The 23,088-nt window shown below is 42.5% G+C and overlaps 1 protein-coding gene across 3 annotated transcripts in view; it reads right to left on the bottom strand.

Annotated features, from left to right (window-relative positions):
* Window positions 1-5,486: 5,486 nt before the first annotated feature.
* Window positions 5,487-23,088, bottom strand: part of LOC106561945 (activating molecule in BECN1-regulated autophagy protein 1A) — a 111,922-nt gene continuing 94,320 nt past the window's right edge. For all 3 annotated transcript variants that reach the window (XM_082957734.1, XM_045689022.2, XM_014126403.3), the window contains 4 exons: window positions 19,371-19,481; window positions 18,844-19,040; window positions 12,502-12,606; window positions 5,487-10,371 (listed from right to left, as the gene is read on the bottom strand). In XM_082957734.1, coding sequence (XP_082813860.1) covers window positions 9,755-10,371; window positions 12,502-12,606; window positions 18,844-19,040; window positions 19,371-19,481 — 1,030 coding nt within the window. In that variant the 3' untranslated portion in view covers window positions 5,487-9,754. The remainder of the gene's footprint in view (window positions 10,372-12,501; window positions 12,607-18,843; window positions 19,041-19,370; window positions 19,482-23,088) is intronic.

Here is a 23,088-nt window from a genome sequence, read left to right as displayed (position 1 = left end):
AAATACACCTTTCATGAGAGAAGGTCCCCTACTCCCCAGCCATTGTGAGACCTACCCACCTGCTATGCTTCACTTCAGTACATAGCAGTAGCGGCTCCTGCGAGGAGGAAGGGGAGGACCATTCCCCTAAGTGAAATTTCATAAAAATAAAAATGGTGAAACATATATACTAAATATATTCATAGGTCACCAAATAATTGATTAAAATACACTGTTTTGCAATGAAGGTCTACAGTAACTTAAACAGCACTGTCTGGGGTCGCACCATGGTGTAGCCAAAGGACAGCTAGCTTCCGTCCTCCTCTGGCTATATTGAGTTCAATACAAAACTTGAATGAACTGACACGTTGTCCATGCAATCATAGAATTAGGATCAGAGAACGAAGTCAGTGTGTTGTATTGGGATTGCGCTACAGAGCATTATTGGTGTTCTATGTGTTGAGACGCTTGGTGACATTGTTGGATAGTTGAGCATTTTGGGGATATTATTCAATTCAAATGACCTTTTTCAAATTACAGGAGACGGAGGAGGTATTTTATCAATTGTTTTCAGAACTTTATTTTTGTGTCCAGTTAGTGCATGTTATTTAAATGTGCCTTGCTAACTTCAGTAGCTAGCTAACTTAGCTACCAGGGAGTGTGCAGTTTTCTCTGCCAGAATGGCCAATGCTGAAGAACCTCTTTCATTCTCTGGGGTACACGGAAAAGGTGTGAATTAAAAGCGAGGGTCGACCTCTGCCTGAGATCAGTTTCATGGAGAAGGATGAAAAGGTGAGGGCCTTCAATACCACCTGGTATCGAAAGTATAGCTGGTTAACAGGGAGCCTTTCACCAAGCCGCCTGTATTGTTGGCTTTGCCTGCTTTTTGGAAAGTCTGAGCCTTGGTTTGAACTGTAGGTTACTAATAAGAGCAGCTGCATACAGCCTATGAACCCTGTCCATCTGGTCAGGGTAAACTAATTGGTAACGTTGTGTATTTATAGTCCATTTGTGTTTCAGGAGAAAATGTGAATGTGATCAAAGTTTGTTTATATTCAAAATTGGGCTGGCTAGGGTGCCTATACGTTTTTAATCAAATTATTAACTGGAATTCATCAATAAACATAGTAGTGATGACAGATGTGTTTAAATGTTTTATAAGGCCTACAGTTTCATAGGCCTGCATGATGCAAACATGCAAACATGCATAAAGCTCAGCTCTGTGAGTTCTACTGTCTATCTGTTGTTGTCTATGTGTCTGGGTAGAGGAAATCCCCCTCCTAATCTAGTCTAAATATCATTTATATGGACAAACGGTAGCTGCAGTCTGACAGGGTTTTCATCCCCCCTGGGCCAGGAGTTTTTTTCAGTAGTTTTTTTAAACCATGTGACTGGTGTATCATAGTCCGGTGGAAAACCTTTTTACAAATGATTAATCACTGTCAAACCTTATATTTTATTTTACCTTTATTTAACTAGGAAAGTCAGATAAGAACAAATTCTTATTTACAATGATGGCCTACCCTGGCCAAACCTGGATGACGCTGGGCTAATTGTGCGCCGCCCTATGGGACTCCCAATCACGTCCGGTTGTGATACAGCCTGGAATCGAACCAGGGTCTGTAGTGACGCCTCTAGCACTGAGATGCAGTGCCTTAGACTGCTGCGCCACTCGGGAGCCCAAAAGGGTATAGGGTTCAGAGTTTTCCTAGTTAGGTTAACAGATAATGAAAAACTCCAGGCCCCAGGAGATAAAAATTGCCCCACCGCTCTGGGACCTATGGTGCCACCAGTCTGCTTGCCGTTGTCAGTTATCATCAGGTATGTGGATGATCAGGGCTTTATTCAGGAACGTTTCTTGGGCTACTTTGATGTGTCAAGTGGGCGAGATGCGCAGTCTGTGTTTGATTTCATACATTTTGAGATGTCGGAGTTTAACATCATAGAGAAACTCATCCAAACCTATGATGGCGCAGCTGTAATGGAATGTATCTGCTATTTATATTTACAGCTAAGTCCCCTCCTGTTCCCTGATTAAGATGTGATGACGACTCCACTCCACTACCATTGTAAACTTTCTCCTGACATGAACTGAACCCACGTCTCATGTGCCCGCTCATCCACTGGCACATTGAATGTTTCCCCTCCACGCACTGTGAGAACCCCTATTCATTTTCTCTCATTACTGTTTGTAGAGTCAATCACTTACGCAATCACATTATAACATCAATGATTTTACGCCTTGCTTGGACAAATTCATTCTTATCTCTTTTGTCTATCTGTGTTGTGTTATTGTTCTGGGTCTTCCCAGTCAAATCTTGTACTGCACTGGTCAAGCCTCTGAACACCTCAACTCATGCCTCATACCCTCATTCAATCACGGCTGTGATCCTTTTCCAACTGTGTAAGTAGCCCTCTCATTCCCACTCCCCATAATATTGTACTATACATGTCTTTATTAAATGCTTTAGGTTAAAATAATTCGTCGTTGATGAAATTTTGAAACACACTTTGTCGTCTCCGTGCGTTCCGCTCCTATGCCGTGGGTCTCCCATCCTCTTAAATTTTAAGTCACCAGCCTCCACTGGTATATAGTATACTACTACCCCAGTTGTTGCACAATAACCTGTATTTCTTCAGCACAAAATTGTATGTAGTAAATGTAATACAGTATTATGATTTGTGCTTTGTGTCCTTTTTTATTATGTACTGTAATTCATACAACAATAAAGCACACTTATTACATCAAAATCACACTACTTGAAGCTAGAGGGAAGATTTACACTAATTTAACAAAGCGATAAAAAAATTAAGATAAGCTTGAATGCATGAGAGAGAGAGAGTGAGTAAGATAACGGCCCTTCCTCTCAATAGACCATTAACAATTAATCTCACCAAAACCTCAGTGTTCTGTGATAGTTCATACATTGGAAAGGTAATGATTCAGCGGGTCATTATGAGATGGCTTTACTCGATCATATTTTGCTGCTCCTAGTTGTGTGAGAACAATGAAAATGAATCCGGAACAATCCCTGACTAGTTCTGGTGCTCAACTTCCCCTGTAGTAGTAAGGGTAGACATTTAGTGGTGTAGCTTTTACAGCATGAATTATTCTACCAGGAACAACGTCGCTGCAGCAAAGCCAGCTGGTGTGCGTGTTTGTTTGTTTGTTTCTAGGACAAACTCCATACCCATTTAAAAGTCCTCATGCGGTTTTCTGTCTTCATGTTTACTCTGATTAAAAAAAATGTGCCCCAATTTAACCAAAAGGGGAGCATTTAGGAGTTGGGACGGGTTGATATTTTTTAGCATCAAGCTTTTTTTTTTGCAACAGTTAATTCATTATGAGGGGATCTGTGGCTAAAAGACAGTCAAGCACGTTGTGGTCTCCATAGTTTTCCTATGAAATTTGGACGTTGGCCTAATTTGTTATTTGCCCATTTGCAGGTTGCATGTGTTACTTGAGCATGTGGTGATGCACGCTTATAAGCTTGAACTCATTCCAGATAAGACACACATCGATAACTAAAGTAGTGCAAGTACCTGGTGTCTTTGCAGACACACCAAGTGAAGAGTTCACCCGAACATCCCCAGGCCCCACTTATGGAGTGGTGGAGTATGGGTAATGGCTTCTTTTTTTTCCCATACCACCTCTGAGGACACCCATCATCCACCCTGCTACCCTCTCTCCTGAACGGTAGGTGCCCTCCTAGAACTGCCTCACCAAATTGGATTAATTAAAAGCATTGCTTTGAAGTGCCAGCCTCTTATTCACAAGAGACATGGCAGGGGGGGCGCGGAGGGGCATGCAGAAATTATAATGGGAGTGGAGAGACTATGGGTGGGGTGATAAGAGGGAGGAAAGAGAGCATCTGTGGAACAGTGGGGGGAGGTGGGAAGGAAGAGGGCAGGGGAGGGAGAAGGAAAACATGAAGAGGGAGTGCAACAGAGAAAGGGGGCAAACAAAGAGCGAGGAAATAAGTGGGAGGAGGACTTTCTCTCTTCTAAAAACGTCTTACTTTTGTGGCAGTATTTCCCCAGAGCGCCTGGCATACAATTAAACACATCGATTCCCCCACTGAAGCCTCTCCTCGGCAAGAACATTGAGCAGCCATTGCAGATGGACCGCAACTCAGAGTTGGACTCCCGGGAGAAAGTTTTGGGGCTGGAAGATGGCTACTGCAACAAGACTGGTGTAACTTGAGCTTCAGCATCTAATTAGTTCCGCCACCTCTCTGACTCAATATCCTGATGATTGCGCTGGATCAGAGGCTAGTCTGTGTAGGTGCTTAAGAGGAAGTATCCATTCACAGAGGAGCATACTGTCGTTATGTAAGTTCTCTGTTCTCTGCCTCCTGCACCTCAGCAACATTCACAGCGGCAAAGGGAGGGATTGTATGGGGAATCAGACTGGTCCTATCCTCAGTCACTTCCAACAGCACTCTCCATGGTCATTTATAAAGTTAAGTGCAATGCTTTCATCAATTTCCCAGGTCTAGTTTCCATCCATTTACACCGTTGTGTAATCCTACCAGTTGATATAGAGGCACGGCTTTGTTTGTTTTCCCGCTACCTCTTTGCACCGGTCTGAATCTTCATCTCTAGCATAAACACATACACCCCTCAGTTGTTCAGGTGGGCCAACACTAGATAAAGCTCGACCTCTTCAAACCCCCAGGGTGTCCATGTGTCAGATCATTGTGGGACCTTTTGGGCAGATCTGATACAGCAGAGCAGCGACTGAGTAATCCAACGATTCGGTGGATTTTATATCTTCCCCTGAGTAGTTATCGAGAAAATATGAATAATTCAGCAGACTAGAAATAGTTATCCTTTTTGGTGAAATATCAAACAAATAAGGATGCAGTTTCATGATAATAAAAAAAAAAAGTCAATTCTCAAGGAGCAAATGATTCTGGAAGACATGAAAACCCCCAAGCAGGAAACAATCCTAATATTTTTTTATTTTGATTGCTCTCGTTATTTTTGCTCAATGCCTTGCTGGCCAAAAGTGAGTCTTTCTGTAGGAGGGGATGTGGGTTGTTTACCGGAAACATTTGCCATGAATAAACCCACATAGCTCCACAAAGATGATCAAAATAAATGGAGGAAGCAAAATATCTGTAGAGAGAATTAGTTCCATCCAATGTTAGCACTTGGTCCAAGCTCTCAAGAGAAGGTCAGTCTTGAAGATCCTGTGCACAGTATTCTGTACTGTGAACATGACCACCCCCAATGACATTGCCTTGTTCAAATTACTGAACACATAATGTTGAGCGATTATAAACAGCTGGCAGGATATATTGCCGTTATGCTATTAATTAATGCATTAATTATACAATAAATTCTCTTGAAATTCTCATACTGTAAAATAGCAAGGAGAGAGACGATGACAAAGTTTCAAACAGGTCATAACAGCTCACCATGTAAGAGAACCACTTCTTACTAGATGGAAGGAAAATGTATGATATTGTCTTTTACCCTTGAGAATAAAAAAAGAAAATGTATCATTTCTTAGCTTTACATTTTTATTTGTTTATGTTCAACATATATTTTCTAGGATCTTTGGTGTTCCAACAGCACTTAGTTGCACATTGACTACTGTAATATACTGCATTTTACCCTTTAAAGTAGATAGAAAACCCTTCAAATCACAATCTCCTACAAAAAACATGCACGCTGAAGACACTTCCTTGTTGAGTTCACGTACACTCAGGAGATCACATATTGATAAGTGTGAGAAAAAGACACTATGGTGAGTCAGCGACAACAGAACAAATACACTCATGACCTTTAGAATTTCCCTGAAAGTATTTGTATAGGAAGCTCATTATCCTCAATTTATAAACACATTTCAGACTTGAATATATTTAAAAAACTCCTAAACAGATTTGATCCAAATTTCAATCATATCCAGAAGGTCACAGACATTTTTATTCTGGTGCACAAACATGTGAATATCACCTGTGTGAACATATGACAGTGTAATGTCTTGACCACACTGATTTTGTGATGATCTGTGAACAGTGTAAAGCATTATAACTAAATACGCTGAGTATGTAATGTGATTACATATTGCCCTTAATTGCACAGAAACTAAAAACAGGGGTAGTCGCAAAACACCCTGGGCTGTGGAGAACTGTAAGTGGAGATTTCTACTCTATATACTGTAGTTCCACTATTTAACTATGGTCTGGATTGAATTTTGAATTGATACACACGCTGCTGATTATTGTATGTTGGTGAACTGAGCAGTGGCGGTTCTAGACCATTTCAACTGGGGGGGCAAGCTGGGGCCAGTTGTACTGTTAGAGGGGCCAGTTACATTAGACATTGTTGACATATTGTTTTCTTCACTGCATTGCAGGCATTAGCAGGCAAAAGACCATGTTCATAATCATCATCGTTGCCACCGTCTAATAACGGATGTAAAAAAAGAATGACAGCAAAAAATTTGTTAGGTACAAATTATTTCATACTCCACATTTAGGGGGGCCACAAGGGGGTCCAAAATTGTTATTTCCCCCTCCAGAACCGCTAGTGGAACTGAGTAATAAAGAGCACAGATAGGTGAAAGCTGAAACAGATGAGATCATCTAACGCAATGCTGTATGAGCATCAAGGTGACCAAATCCAACGCTGCTGTTTCGCTCACTGTTTTTCTCCCACTTCAAGCCCAGCAGGACTGGAGCCCACAGGGATCAGTTGTTCAGTTCTCCTGCTCCAATTCCATTTCTCTCTCCATCTCACCCACCAGTCACCACGAAGCCACTGTAAGCTCCTGCCTTCTGATTACAACACATCCTTTCCATGAACCCTCCTGACCAACAGGACACTAGAATGCAGTCAATCACATCCTCTTCAAATACAATAGAAAACAGGTGAAAGAAAACAGTCAATTCCACACGTTAAAAACCAAAAACAAGAAAAACACGAGATGAAGGTGCTCAAAAATAAATAAAAAAGGGGGGAAACAAAAGAAAACTGTGTCAGCTGTCTGCTCCACTTTCCAAAGGGGAGGGGGGTCTTTTCAGGAGCAGAGAGTCTGACAGATCTGGGTTAGCCTGAACCATTCTGATGCCTGATGGGTCTCTTGGTTTGTCTGTCGCAAACACTTTCCCATTACATCCCTTTCTACTCCTACCGAGATCACTCTGATATTCAGCCCAAGAACTGTAAACGAAACTCCGGTCTTCCTGCTCTTTCCAAGGGTCGATTGTAAACAGATGATTTTTGTATAAAATCAGAATGGTATTGTCCCTCATGGATCATACGCTAACATGAAACACATTAATGCTTGAATAACAAGCATATATTTGTCCAAATCTAATTTCACTCAGAGTCCGACGCTATGAGAGGTAATCTAGTATTTCCCATAACCTTACAGGAGTCATTACAAGCCATAATGGGACCCCTTAATTGAGGACATTAAAATGAAGATCGGCACAGTACAAGTAAGTGGTCAGTCATACAGTATAGGAAAACACTGGGGAGACAATTTCACAATCGGATAAACAATGAACATAATATATTTATCTTTTTGACAATCTTCCTGAAGTTGTTTGTAGTCAGATCAGCATATGAACCGACAAATGGTGCATTGCTCTCCTAGAAGTGATCTGAACAACAGAGATAGACAGTGCTGCTGCAGGGTCACATGACTAATGCAACTCTGGTAAATGTATATGAAAAAAGATTATGATCAACCTTACGTTATTGCTTAAGTTGGCATATCTTCTTCTATAACCAATATCTTTCTAAAACATGAACTCAACAGATACAATCACAATATACTTTTGAGAGAGAGACAGATATAAGCAGTGCAAGTTGGCTGGACCAACAGTGGCTGAGAGACAAAAACCTGCTCATAATGCGTAACTTTTCACATCCAAATATCAAAAAAGTAACCCATTCACCATGGAGCTGCAGTAAGCACTTCCAAATTCATTAATTCAACACAGTTTCCTTCACTGTCAAAACCCACCACCTTGATAGGAAAAACAATAAACAAAATGTATTATTTTTTGCAGATTACTGCTAATGGCCAAACCAGTTTTAAAAAGAATTAAGAACTGACAAATCTGTTTGAAGCACACAAAGTCCATTCAACCTAGAGAGCTTTGCCCCTGTGGTGACTCGGAATGCGATCATCACCCCTGTGCACCTCCAACTGCCTCTCTGTCACAACAACACAACCCTCAAGACACCGGGGCGGCTTGTGGGAGGCAAACTGGCCATTTTAAAGAGAGCCTTCTGGATGCATCTCCTTTTCAAATTCCATTTAGTCTTAGATGACGGGGCTCAACATACCACAGTGGATCTAGAGAAGGAATCCTACTGTATAAAAGACAACCATCACAAGACATGGGGTGACAGTTTGACAGCGTGGAAGAGATGCACTATTGTCAAAATGCTTCACTTCAAATACTTGGCACAGCATTTCGGTGTTTCAAAACAAGTTTGGAAGTTACGAGGCTGCGGATCTAGGGCTCATGATCTACATGCCACTAGTACATGTGTACTGTACCCTGTTATTATTAAATCAACCTTTGAAATACATAAGTCATGCGGTTTGTTTTCTTTTCTGGGTACAGATGAACCATTGTCACACACACATCCGACCGCATACTGTACACCAGATTCAGGCATTACACTGGGGAGGAAAGAGTAATGGTATTATCTGGTAGCAACGGCTTGTAATGCTACTAGGTTTGGCTTAACATATGACAAACTCGAGGATCGGCAATATTTGTCATCAACTATATGGTCGAGCTATTGTGACGCACTAGACAATACTCTATTTGAACTTTACAAGTCAAAACCGTGCAGTTTTATCAGTTAGACAGTATCAATATGTTGAAAAGAAGTCTAAATGAGAAGGAGGTTATGAGATCATAAATAGCAAAGAAAGGAGTCGCGTATTATTTTGTCATTAACAGCGCACAGCGATAATATCGAATATCGCCCATATTTGGAGTAGCATATGGTGGAATTGGTCTCCCGAAATATTGCCCAACCCTAAATTCTACTCTGTAATGTAACGCTGCTCTCCTATGTAGTACAAGAGATTCAAAAGTTATCTTGGGTTAGCTACATCTTTGCGAAACACTAATCAACCATGACGACTATAACGGAAGAATGAAAAGTTTTGTAACCACAAAGGGTCACATAGAACATCCTCTCTCTCTCACACAATAGAATATAATTCATAGACATAAAAAATAAAAATGATACAGAATCATCCAGTTTCACAATCAAACTGTACCAATGTGATTGGTTAATAAAATGTGCTTCTACTCAGCATATCAGCTTCATGCTAATAGTGATCAAGAGTCTTAACACGTTTTGAAGAAAGTTGCAATTTGATCATGGAATTTGGTCCTTGATGGCATTTGAAAACCACCGATCTGAAACCCTGATTGTAAAAGAGTCATTCAGGTCCACCTCCCTCCGATGGAATGGTCAAACCGTAGCTTTGGATTCTTGCACTCAATTGGGCAATGACACAAGTCTCAAATTGAAGTCAGGGCACGCAAAGGAACACCACATCCAAGAAAGAGACCAAGCCTCATCCTAGGTTGAAGATAGGTCTCATCCATCCTACTATTGGATAGAAAACAGTTCATGCAATGGAGGAGTAGGATGAAGTTTTAAGTGCCTCATTTCATTGTTGGGATTGGAAGCCTCCAGAATAAACAGTAGTCAATGTATTAAGGCTAGACGGAGGAGAGTCTTCTAGGTAGAGATCAGATGGGTATGGAAAGCACATGACCATCTATCGACTGTAGGGGTCTCCGTGGTAACTGGCACTGTAGCTGTTGTTGTTGAGAGGGGAGACAACAGGGGACAGGGTTGAAGAAGAGGAGGAGGAAGCAGAGGGCGAGTGTGGATCTAGATCATCGACAAGTCCCACACCCTCAAACGCATCGTCTGTGTCCACAGGGGTCCCATCGGCCCCCTCCTCCACCCCAATGGGCCCCTGAGGGCTGAGATGAGAAGAGACTGTGATGTACTGGGAAGGGAGAGGTGTTACTGTCCTGCTATGGGCCTCAGAGGGCTCTAACAGGAAGGCTGAGCTTTCACCCAGCTGCATGCTCTGGTGGGTCAGAATACGGGAGGTGGGCTCTGTGAACGACAGAGTGCCACGGTGGGGCGGAGAGAGGGACGTCCAACCATCACCACCACCCTGACCCCTGCCCTGGGTGCCTCTGCCCCCACCCTGAGCCTCTGTCCCAGTCTGGGATCCGCGGTGGCTAACGATGACGCTGTTACCGAAGCTGCCCATGGTGGTGCTCTGCTCCCTCTGGACCACGGCCGTCGTACCACCCTCAGGGATCAGCCCGCGGAGCCGAGAAACGGCGTCCTCCCCACTGCCCCGGTCTTGAGATTCCCCTGGGGAGAGGAGGAAAAGACACGGAGAGCTTTGTAACACATACAGTAGAAACCGTTACATTCATTTCCTCAATGTTGGATTCACTTCATTACTGAAGCAAAAACATGTTGATTCGCAATGTCCTACTTGCTCAACATCTTGTTTGCACCTAACTACAACACACACATGAAAAACAAACCATTTCCACTTTTTACACAGATGCATGTCCTCTGCTTGGCGGTTGAGAAACTGCCTCCATAACTGTAACCAGACAGTATAAACTATTTGAGGGAAGGTGGAAGTGGCAGGCATGACGTGATCGAGGTGGGCCTCTTCTCTGTGATTTGGCACGGCGCGGCGATATCTACGCTAGCCGTAGCGCTAGCCCTAATGAAGGCCGCGTTACCTGACAGGGGAAGAATATAGGTATTTACAAGGCTGGCTAATGTCGCAGTGTCCAACTAGCCTGGATAAATCCACTCCTAAAACAGCGTTACCAGTCTGCTCTAGCGTCTAGCCCCTACAGTAATACCACATACTGTAATCATATTAGTTGGGCAGCTGCTGTTGGTGCAGAGTTCAACTTATCCCAATCCCCTATTGAAAGGAAATCAAAGATTATTTTCCGAGCCTAAAAAAAAATATATTAAGCAACATCTCGGAGAAAGTGCAGCCAAATAAATCTTTGAAACTAGACAGCTGTGTACTGTAACATCAGCGGAGTATGAATAGAGTGAGTCATGGTGCAACTCAGTGTTACGCCTATCTGTCAAGCACACATGGTTATTTGGCTTTGCCACAACGTGATTGGCTGTTTACACCCATAAATGTAAAAAAATATATATTCCTCTACAGGCAAAATACTGTATATGAAGATTACTGAGCGAACGTTGACAGCCTAAATGTTTCGCAAGCACACTTAATGTGATGCGGAGAATGAAAATGAGAGAGTGAGTAGGCTGCCTCTAGCGATGCATGGAGAAGCCAGACTGACAGATCAGAGTACTGGGTGTTATCTGTCAGTCACGAACTCTCCCGGGACTCTGCAAAGAAATTCATAATGAAATTTGTGTCAAAAACAAAGCCACAGTCAGAAGCACACAAGTGCAGTACCATAAGGTGGAAACACGGCAACTTTAGCATCCAAAACTTCAGGCATTCAGGATATGAACAAAGTACTTTTTAAAAAGTATTATTGTACTTATGGCTGTCCCTTCTACTGAAAACAGGAGGCATCTGCATTGTTGTTTTTGTCAGGCGCTTAAATTGTTGGGAGTACGAAATGTGTCAATTTGGAAGAGTAAACACAGGCTGTATGTTTTTGTTCTTCATTTGAATTGGGCTCCAAGCAACCATAAAAGTTTATGAACAATGGTATTATACCGTTATCTGCAGAATTACACTGAGTGTGCCAGCAGGACAGTGGCCCTGGCAATGCCATTATTCGTATGGATGGGACTACTACTGTACATTGGAAAAACATTCAAAAGAGCTACTGCTTACAATGTACAATACTATTTTTCGCACTGTGTTTGCTGGCAACAGTTACATCCACTCCAGTTTATGGCTACTGTATTCACTACGCACATTACGATCATTTGTGGTCTATAGATCATATTCACTAGAGTGTAAGAAATGTGTGAGCGTCGACAACTGGGCTGTAATAATCCCAGCTGTAATAAAGCTCTGTTGCCCCTACAAGGGAGAGGCCATTAACGGGTTTAATGAAGGGGAGAATATGAGGGAGGGAGGAAGAGGGAGGCCTCCTCCCTCCGTGTCCTCAACCCCAGAGATAAGGAGACAGTGAGTACTGACAATCATCTCAAACAATGACCAAATGTATTTATCACAGCCAACCCCCCCTGTTGACTGACTGGTCTTGCTAATGATGTGGTGGTAGAACGGTGTTAAGATCATAGATAAAGAACTGAGATGACCTCGTAGATTAGGCACTGCGATGTTTTCTCTGACTCACCTGGAGCTACATTATGTCTCCTATTTGGCAGCTGTTTTGCTCGCAGGCAAAGATTGTCTCGACTTTTAACACTATTTTGTGGCGTATAATGACACCACAAATGCCACTCAAATATGAGATAAGATTCTATTTACACTGAGAATCAGGTGTGAGGAGGAGGACTGGATGGGGTTACCTGGGTTAGCCAAGGTGGTGCTGGCCTCTGTGGAGGCCTCGGCTGACAGAGACGGTGTCGTCTCTGCGCTGCTGCCTGGATGAAGGTCCCTTATGTGCCCAGCAACTTCGGGGAGGAAGGAAATAAAACGCAGCACATGTTGAGACCGTGTTCGCTGGGAGAGAATGTACATTTACCTTTCATTTTGTACGGTTTAGAAAACATGCGTGCCTTGGTGACGCCAACAGAATCTTGTGTTCATCGTGTAAGAGGAAAACTACATCCAGTCAGATTACAACCGTTTGCCCAGGTAAACATTCAAACTCATTCAAACCCCTCCAAAAACAAGCTCATTGTGAAGGGAATTCTTCAAGGTGATCTGCTCCAAAAAAAAGAAATACGCCAAGGAGATGGATATGTACCGTGTATAGTACCCCGTACAATGATATATTTGTCGGAATATAGATTTACTCTGACTGAGAAACCTGTGCTGTGTTTAAACCATATCCCTCAAACATGTTTCCTAAAGAAATGTTTAGTCTCAGTGAGGGGGAGAGGAATCGGATTAGCGCAGTATTTTGTGGCTCCATCTGCGAGGTGGAGAGATGAAAGCCCGCATTGAGCGGCTGCCGACGAGGTGAGCGAATGAGGGTAGTGAAGAAAGAAAAAAAAGCTCAAACGTCTCTCGTATGCAAAACTGGACTAGGGACAGTTCCTCTTATACATGTTCTCTCATACCTCCAAAATCGTGGATTTCTGATTGTGACATCAAAGGTGAATATTGGCGTGACTATTTTCACCTCTAGATCCAATCAAACCAGAGACTGACAAGGCTAGGGGATTCTACTGAAACTCGCATGGCATCAGGGAATTGGATATAAGACCTGCCAGTGGGTGGCATTCTATCTGACTGTTTGACACCACAAGGCCAGCGGCTGTGTGAGTAGCACTCTCAGTGTCAGTCACCTGTCCACCTGCTAACTGAACTGCAGAACATTTTTAGAGTGGAAGTTTTCCCACAGTGTATAGCATTGACGGGTACAAATCCATTTAGGTTTTCCGCCTTAGAAGGGATGACGGGACGTTTACAGTGATGGATCACACCCATTTACCTTAACGACGACGCATCTTGATAAGTAGGTGACAAGACAAGCCTTGGTTGGTTAACCACAAAGAAATAAACAATGTACAGTACAAAAACTGTATGGTTACGTTTCAGGTCTAAGATGATTCTCATTCAAACCATTCAACCATAGTTCAGTGAAAAAGTAAACTGAAGATTTTAAAGATGATTTCTCCCTCACCCCACCCATATACGGTATGACCTGTGTAATTACACGCTTTTCAATATACTGAAAGTTTTCCGGTCGTTAAACTGGAGGGGTTTCTTGACGACCCAGATAGTAAATGGTAAGTCCTGGGGGGCCTCTATTGCTACTGTTGATTAGTCAAATATCCTCAGTCTATTCTCCATTTCCCCATCGAACAGCGGGAGGCGCCATTTAAAATCCTCTTCGGTGGAGTAAGGGAGCGTCTGCTTTATTGCTCAGCCCTGTGTCATCTCCCAAGTGTGGCCCCAAAAATACAGAAGGTGTTGAGGGAACGTTTCCTCCGTACCCACACGGCCTCTTATTGGCACATCAGAGGACCAGCGCTGAGCATTTCCTATAGTCTCTCTGACTCTCCCGCTCTCTCTCTCTCTCTGTGGGATAAATGATCATTTGGCCTAATAATGCAACTCAGGCGCTTTAGCTTCATCACTGTCCTGACAAATTGATTGCGGCTGATTTACCTGCGCGGTGGGCTATTAGGGCTCTCCGAAGTGTGTCGCTGCCTTAATGAAAGCAGGTGGGAAGTGTCACCTTGTGTTTAATACCTCTCCTCTGCACAAAACACAGGGTGTCTGACTGGCTGGAGGGGACTCGACTCAAACGGAATCTTGGCTAAAGTCACTTTGCCGGGTGGGCGGGTGTAACAGAGGTGCTGGTTGACTTCTTTTGGGGATCATTCGGGAATAGGATAAATCGGAACTACTTAACTAAAATGACATATTAGGCCTTACACAAAAGAGAAAGTAAGACCCTGGGCAAGAGTCGTGCCGAGTGTCCTATGAGACAGATATTCTTTGAAGCACAATGGCTCGACTGCCAAGGCATAAATACGGTGTGTAATGACTCTATCATGATAAAATGTGATCATCCTCTCTCACAGTGCTGCTAATCCATTTCAAATGAACACGTCGAGCAATGTTTGAATACAACTTGGTGAACAAGAGTTGGGCCTGAGGAGTGCGCTGTTCAATGCGATGCGCGGAGGCGTGTTCCCAATGCCTGCTCTATCCAACGGCAAATGCTCCATCAGGCATGCACTGGAGAGAGCTGCTAAAGAGTCACTTGAGGCATCACAGCCGTGGAGATGCGGATTAGTCAAACCAGCCAGCCCGCAGTATGTGGATGGATGATTCAGATCCGAATGATACGTAAATGTAATTTCCCTTTGCACCAGGCCCAACGGGCAAACGCAATTGCAAAGTTGCTCATTCGTTGGGACTATTTTGACCTACAGTCAATTTGCACTCACGCCAATAATATTATGATGAATAAATTCAGGTTTAAATCATTAAAAATCTTTTCTTTGTGATGAGTAATATTAGGCATCCTGATAGTGGTGTTTCGTACCTCCATCATTTTGGGGGAAAATTGTCAAATACACAATTTGCATACAATACCTCCATCTACCACTGAAAACTCCTTGGATGATATAGTTCAGATAATATTAGATATTATGAAACCTAACTTCAGGTTTGGGTAAGGAAGTAGGCATCATGTAAGATTCTCTTACAGCGTTTCTTATATAAGAGGGACTCAAGTCTTTTTTTTATGGGAAGGAAAACACTCCACTTCAAGAAATAGGCACATTTCCACTCGAGAGTAGCAGCGTCTGAGCAGTCAACTTTTGAAGGGCGGCGGGTTGGAGTCAAAGCAATCAACCTTAATTACCCTCGAACTCCTGGACACCTGTCAGAGAATCTTCTCATAGCTCAACCTGTATGACGAGGACCATGACAGAATGAACAGACATGGTCAGAACTGGTTCCAAGTGAGGTACAGTTAGTACCCGCCTACATACAGTACAGTGGATCTCTATCCCCCAATAGGGGAGTAGAAACGGAGATAAATGTTAAGTGCCGGATACGATTGGATGAAAGGGGGCCCTTGTTTTATGATGTACAAAACATCGTTTTTTGCTTGAAATACTGTAACTTATTGAAGGCTTGGCGTGAGACCTTGTTTTCGAATTTCTCGCCGGGTGTTTGTTTCAATCATTCATTTGTAATGAGTATAACGGAGGTGTGCTAATGCTCTCGCGACGTAATGCCTCGTGCACAACATTCCAGCTGAGCCGAAATGGACTGTGGTGCTCCGTTTGTGGATATTGACTCTTATGGAATTGAGTCTAAAACCCCTTTAGACAGTACCTTAAGAAGGCCCAGACACACAAAAGTGGACCATGCAGGTCTCATTTTCTCTGCCAGCGCTCACGTTCCCAGATGTGCCACTGGGAAACATAAAGATACAGTAATGGAAATGATATTTCAGTGCCCCAAGAGAGACGTGTTTTGGATGAGACCCAATATCACGACATCTATTTATGTGATCTGTTACTAAGACAGTTAAATGCAGAGATATCGGGTAATTGGTATTGCTATATTACCACTGGGACAACAGACAACTAATGGTCCACTTCACCTGATTTAGGAACCAAGAGCAATTCAGAGGTTATTGTCTTAAAGGGAAATTTCACTTCTTTAAAACATTTTTTTTTACTTCACATTGATTATCTCCAGCACCACCTCAACATATGTGAAAATGGCACCTTTCTGTTTTATAGTAAAAAAAAGATAGGAAGTATAAGTATTTCCAATGACATCATTGATGCGCATCATGTGATTTTATCCAATTATGAGTAGGCATTGCCTACTAATTGGTTGATGATGTCATTGGAAAGACACGGTATCTTCCTCTATCTTTTTTTACCACAAAATATAGAAACACGGCATTTTCACATACAGTATGTTGATGTTGGGGTGGTGCTGAAGATGATGAATAGGAAGTTGAAAATTTGTGAAATGTACCTTTAATTAACTAAACAAGTATTTGCTTCCTGTTGCCAGGTACTGTATGAGCCATTGGTGCATGCCTTTGAGGTCTTTGTTCTGCTCTGTATGGAATGAGGTCAAGGAGGTTGTTAAGACTGATTGCAATTAGGTTAAGTCCTAAATGCCAAATTCGTCAAATGAAAAGGATTCCATAAAAAGTGAATTCAATTATGACGCTACTAATTTGCCAGGTTGTATTTCCTGACAGCAACGAGGAACAAATTCCCCATTAATGAAAAAACGCAGCCGTTGTAGAAATGCACTGAAACAGAACAGCAGAAAGTGTTGTGCAGTAAAATGGAACCTAGTTGTGAATTCAGTGATGGGGTGATCATTACCATCACCGACCATCCAAGAGGGTCGCTAGCTGATATGATTAAAACCAGAATGGTGATTTACACAGTTCACTCGCTCAATTAATGACAAATTGAAAGTTCTTACAATATGCTTGAGGGGAGCGTTGGGCTCTCTGCATATATATTGCATATTGTGACTTACCTGTTAAGACATTACATAGTTGAACAGCTCAGTATTATGAAAACGATATACAGTGCCTTCGGAAAGTATTCAGACCCCTTGACTTTATCCACATTTTGTTAGATTCCAGCCTTATTCTAAAATTGATTAAATTGTTTTTCCCCCTCATCAACCTACACACAATACCCCATATTGACAAAGCAAAAACAAGTTTAGATTTTTCTGCAAATTTATTTAAAATAAAAAACGGAAATATCACATTTACATAAGTATTCAGACCCTTTACTCAATACTTTTTTGAAGCACCTTTGGCAGCGATTACAGCCTCGAGTCTTCTTGGGTATGACGCTACAAGCTTGGCACACCTGTATTTGGGGAGTTTCTCCCATTCTTCTCTGCAGATCCTCTCAAGCTCTGTCAGGTTGGATGGGGAGCGTAACTGCAAAGCTATTTTCAGGTCTCTCCAGAGATGTCCGATCGGGTTCAAGTCCGGGCTCTGGCTGGGCCACTCAAGGACATTCAGAGACTTGTCCCGAAGCCACTCCTGCGTTGTCTTGGCTGTGTGCTTGGGGTAGTTGACCTGTTGGAAGGTGAACCTTCGCCCCAGTCTGAGGTCCTGAGCGCTCTGGAGCAGGCTTTCATCAAGGATCTCTCTCTGTACTTTGCTCCGTTCATCTTTGCCTCCATCCTGACTAGTCTCCCAGTCCCTGCCGCTGAAAAACATCCCCATAGCATGATGCTGCCATCACCATGCTTCACAGTAGGGATGGTGCCAGGTTTCCTCCAGATGTGACACTTGGCATTCATGCCAAAGGTCTTTCCTCAGACCAGAGAATTTTGTTTCTCAGAGTCTTTAGGTGTCTTTTGGCAAACTCCAAGCGGGCTGTCATGTGCCTTTTCCTGAGGAGTGGCTTCCGTCTGGCCACTCTACCATTAAGACCTGATTAGTGGAGTGCTGCAGAGATGGTTGTCCTTCTGGAAGGTTCTCCCATCGCCACAGAGGAACTCGGGAGCTCTGTCAGAGTGACCATCGGGTTCTTGGTCACCTCCCTGACCAAGGCCCTTCTCTCCCGATTGCTCAGTTTGGCCGGGCGAACAGCTCTAGGAAGAGTCTTGGTGGTTCCAAACTTCTTCCATTTAAGAATAATGGAGGCCACTGTGTTCTTGGGGACCTTCAATGCTGCAGAATTGTTTTGGTACCCTTCCCCAGATCTGTGCCTCGACACAACCCTGTCTCTGAGCTCTACGGACAATTCCTTCGACCTCATGGCTTGGTTTTTGCTCTGACATGCACTGTCAACCGTGGGACCTTATACAGACAGGTGTGTGCCTTTCCAAATCATGTCCAATCAATTGAATTTACCACAGGTGGACTCCAATCAAGATGTAGAAACATCTCATGGATAATCAATGGAAACAGGGAGCACTTGAACTACATTTCAAGTCTCATAGCAAAGGGTCTGAATTCTTTTGTAAATAAGGTGTTTCTGTTTCTTCTTTTTATAAAGTAGCAAAACATTTGAAAAACCTGTTTTCACTGTCACTATGGGGTATTGTGTGTAGATTGCTGAGGATTTGTATTTATTTAATCCATTTTAGAATAAGTCTAACGTAACAAAATGTGGAAAAAGTCACAGGGACCAAATACTTTCTAGATCTAATAGACAGGGTCAATGCTGGAGGGACTGGGGGAGAGAGACATGGGTATAGATATAGGTAGACCTTACTGTCTGTTGCTCCGGAGGCCTGGGATGTGCTGGGAACCTGTGGATCTCGGTCGGTCTGTGTTTCGGCATTCTGAAGCTGTAGGACGGGTGTCTGTGTGCCTTGTGATGTCACAACGGGGGTAGGGTGACGGGGCTGGAGACCGATGGCGTTCATAAGTCCCATGTCCCTTTCAGACCTCAAGGGGGCCCTGCTGCTCCTGCAAAACCCAGCCACATGGTCAACGCTGATCCATATGGATGTAAGTGTGTGTATGACACTTGAGTGTTGGCATTGCATTTTGTTGAAACACAACTTACTGTTGTGAGCAAAAGGGGAGAGTCCAATGTCAATACACAGAACTAGTGCTGCCTTTACTTTGACAGACATGTAAGCACAGTTCAGAGAATGCCTGCTAGACAGAAGACTTGCATATCTCCATTGAAGAAAAAAACTCTACTTGCACATCCCCCTTCTCTGAAAGCCACATATACCTTGCCATTGTTCTCACACACACCATCCTCAAAGGCCAACCCCTGCCAATTCTCACCCTGGTCGCTCTCCGTCGTGGCTCTCACCGGTACCACCGCCTCGATTGTTGTTGACAGCAAATACGAGCTCACTGTGCTCAGCGGGGCCGTCTCCGTCTGACTGGGCATCTCTGGAGGGGAGAGACGAAGGAGAGAGAAAGAGATAAAAAGAGAAAGAAACAAAGAAAAGGAAAGAGAGAGGGACATTGTACAATGAGTCAGTACTATCATATCATTAATGTTTCATAATTTGGTCATATTTGTATGTTAAATCAGAGAACTAAAAATGTTCAGTTCCAATGTTCCACTTGTCATGTCAGACCTATACAGCAGGATATGCTAAAGCTTTCAATAAGTTACAGTATTTCAAGCAGAAAAGGATGTTTTGTACGTCATAAAACAAAATGTTTTGCTAGACAGAATGAGCAGTCCATACATTACCAACAAGCAGATCCCTCACAATAGTCCCCAGCATTAAGATGAGAAATCTTTTGTGCTGCTTCATTGCGTCATAGCTCAAAATGACACAACGTTGATTGACGCAGGTTATCAGACCTGGGTGCATCCACAACTATGATTTCATCGGATAAAAATCAATTCAGGGCAAGCACTCCGGCTATCTTCCGCGTAGAATATAAATAAAACGTACATCATTTTACCTTGCAGTGAAACAGTTGATATCGTTTTCATAATACCGCACTGGTCTGAGAATCTGACCAATAAGTGTCTGTTCCACTGATGTTGAGCCATAAAATGACCTCAAGACCTTCAATTCACATTTAAAACATTCCTGTCCAGTAGGATTGGATTAAATCTTTAAACAGAGACAGAATGGTACTGGAGTTCACCTAGAGGCAGTTTTTGGTATTTTAATCCTGCAAAATGATCCAGAATTATTTCTTAAATGGGGGTGGCACTGTACGTTGGCCCAGTAACCAGAAGGTTGCTAGATCGAATCCCCGAACTGACAAGTTAAAAATCTGTCGTTCTGCCCCTGAACATGGCAGCTAACCCAGTCATTGTAAATAAGAATTTGTTCTTAACTGACTTGCCTAGTTAAATAAAGGTTCAATTAAAAAAAAAAAAAATCTATTGTTTTTTAAGTTCATTGTTTTTATCAACGTTTCGTTTTTTTGATAGTTTATCAAGTATAGAACATATGAATTCTTCGCTTTTTAATCATCAACGTTAAATTAGTTAGCTACTTCTCCAACCGCTCCAATCAAATAGCAAATTGTTTGGATTCAAATACCAGCCGAGCTAGATCTTTCTAGATCCTCCACACAGAAGGATTCCTCAGAAGTTTTAAACAGATTAAAACAACCCTGTGTAAGGACCTTAAGAACAGCCTCTCGATACGGGCTCCTACGGAAAACATGGTGATCACGGGCCTGGCCATTTCTGCAGGCTGACCCTCGGGCAAATTACGTCACCCACTCCAAGCCAATACAGTCCATACAGAGAGCAGTGGAACAACCAAAATGTAATGAACGTTTTTACACCAATGCCTTCACACGTCGTGCACTCTACAATCTTCAAGCCTTAACAAGTCTCCTCTTTTGTATGAGTTTATCTCAGAGAATGATTTTGACCTGATCTGCCTCACTGAAAAATGGCACAAAGAGGGGGACTTTGAGCATCTAGATGCGGCAGCTCGTCCTGGATATAAATTAATTGAAAAGGCGCGAGGGGCTGAAGCTCATTGGCTATAACTCTAATTGCTAGGGGGCTGGGCCGCGGTGGGGAAAATGTAGGGGAAAAGGGTGCAGCACAGCTTCCAGAAAAACAGTCCCTTTCAAAAATAAATGGCTAATTTAGTTAAAACAGTAATTCTGCTCATAGATTATGCATGTATGAACTAAACATTCAGCCCTAAATGGGAGGTTAAAATACTTATTAGTCGCCAAAGTTCCAGAGCATGTCTTTAAGTCACACCCAAATAGATTGTGGCATGAGTGTTGGGAGAATGCAAGCCCTCCATAAAGCCTGGTAACATTGAATAGCTAGAGATAGTCAAGCAGTTGGTTTCTGGGAAGACAGCACCATTCAAATGCATCTATCAGCTGTATCTTAGACGGATTAATAAACTGCATCTTATTAGAATAATTAATCAACTGCATCTTATTAGAAGGATTAATAAACTGCATCTTATTAGAAGGATTAATAAACTGCATCTTATTAGAAGGAAACTAGAAGGAAACGAGCAAAATAAGTTTCCATGTTCCATTAATCCTCAACTGCATCTTATTAGAAGGATTAATAAACTGCATCTTATTAGAAAGATTACTAAACTGCATCTTAATAGGATTAATAAACTGCATCTTATTAGAAGGAAATTAGTAAAATAAGTTTCCATGTTCCATTAATCCCCAGCTGCATCTTATTAGAAGGATTAATACGCTGCATCTTATTAGAAGGAAAAGAGTAAAATAAGTTTCCATGTTCCATTAATCCCCAGCTGCATCTTATTAGGGATTAATACGCTGCATCTTATTAGAAGGAAAAGAGTAAAATAAGTTTCCATGTTCCATTAATCCCCAGCTGCATCTTATTAGAAGGATTAATACGCTGCATCGTATTAGAAGGATAAATAAACTGCATCTTATTAGAAGGAAAATAGTAAAATAAGTTTCCATGTTCCATTAATCCCCAGCTGCATCTTATTAGAAGGAAACGAGCAAAATAGTTTTCCATGTTCCATTAATCCCCAGCTGCATCTTTTAGAAGGATAAATAAACTGCATCCATGTTCCATTAATCCCCAGCTGCATCGTATTAGAAGGATTAATAAACTGCATCCATGTTCCATTAATCCCCAGTATCAGTGGACAAGCAGCAGAGTCAGCGAATCAGCAGCCTGTGAGAGACACTGATAAATCATGTACACTTTACGACCCTTCTGCTACAACCGTTAATTAAAATAAGTATGATACAGGGAAATGAAATACTTGATAAGAAACTGAGCAGTGGCTCTTTTTGGGGTAGTTACCATGGATCTAGGAAAACTGCTGGCAGGCTTCAAATTGGGAAGATATAGCACAAAAGTGGATATCTTATATGGACTGTTCTTCTTTCTCATGCCGGGAGGTAGATAAACAGTATGTGTATATTTCCAAAGACCATATTCTGGTGTGTAAACAGTGCAGTTGATGGACTGGTGTGCTGAAAGAAAAAAATGGATGAGAGAAAGGAGAAAGAGGGGATATTCTATTCACTCACTCCCTCAGGCAAAAAATAATATATCTGAGAGACAAATTGAGTGCGTGACACTTAAAATCGCCGGAACGGCAGCCCCTGACATGCTACTGCTTTCAAACCTGTCAAATTGTCTGCTTTACAACAAGCACACCAGGCAGTCGAAGAGACCTGCCCAAATCCCCAGAGGAAGACAATCTATGTCTTCTCTCATTTGCATGAAACCAGGGGGCGGTTATCTTGAGATATAACATTGAGCTCTGCAAATATCACCAGAATGATTCAACATTAGACACATGCATACGTTATGCATGAGTTATTTTGACATAAGCTTGGACGGGCCCAACTCAAACCTGTGTCTCAGCCAGTAATTGGATATGGGCACTGTTTGCTTCTTCATCATTGTCTTGGATAATGTGTAGCACATGAGGTTCATTAGCAAGTACGGTACCACGTCCAGCTGTAGTGAGTGCAGTTTTGCTGGAATCTCCTTTAACACACTTAGAACAAGACTAAGAACTGGAATAGAGACCGTTTGGACAGA

The sequence above is a fragment of the Salmo salar genome, chromosome 11, assembly GCF_965601325.2.
Source record: "Salmo salar chromosome 11, fSalSal1, whole genome shotgun sequence".
In the NCBI taxonomy this organism is placed as follows: Eukaryota; Metazoa; Chordata; class Actinopteri; order Salmoniformes; family Salmonidae; genus Salmo; species Salmo salar.
Note: the sequence above shows the minus strand (reverse complement) of the source record. Positions and strands in the feature narration are given on the sequence as shown.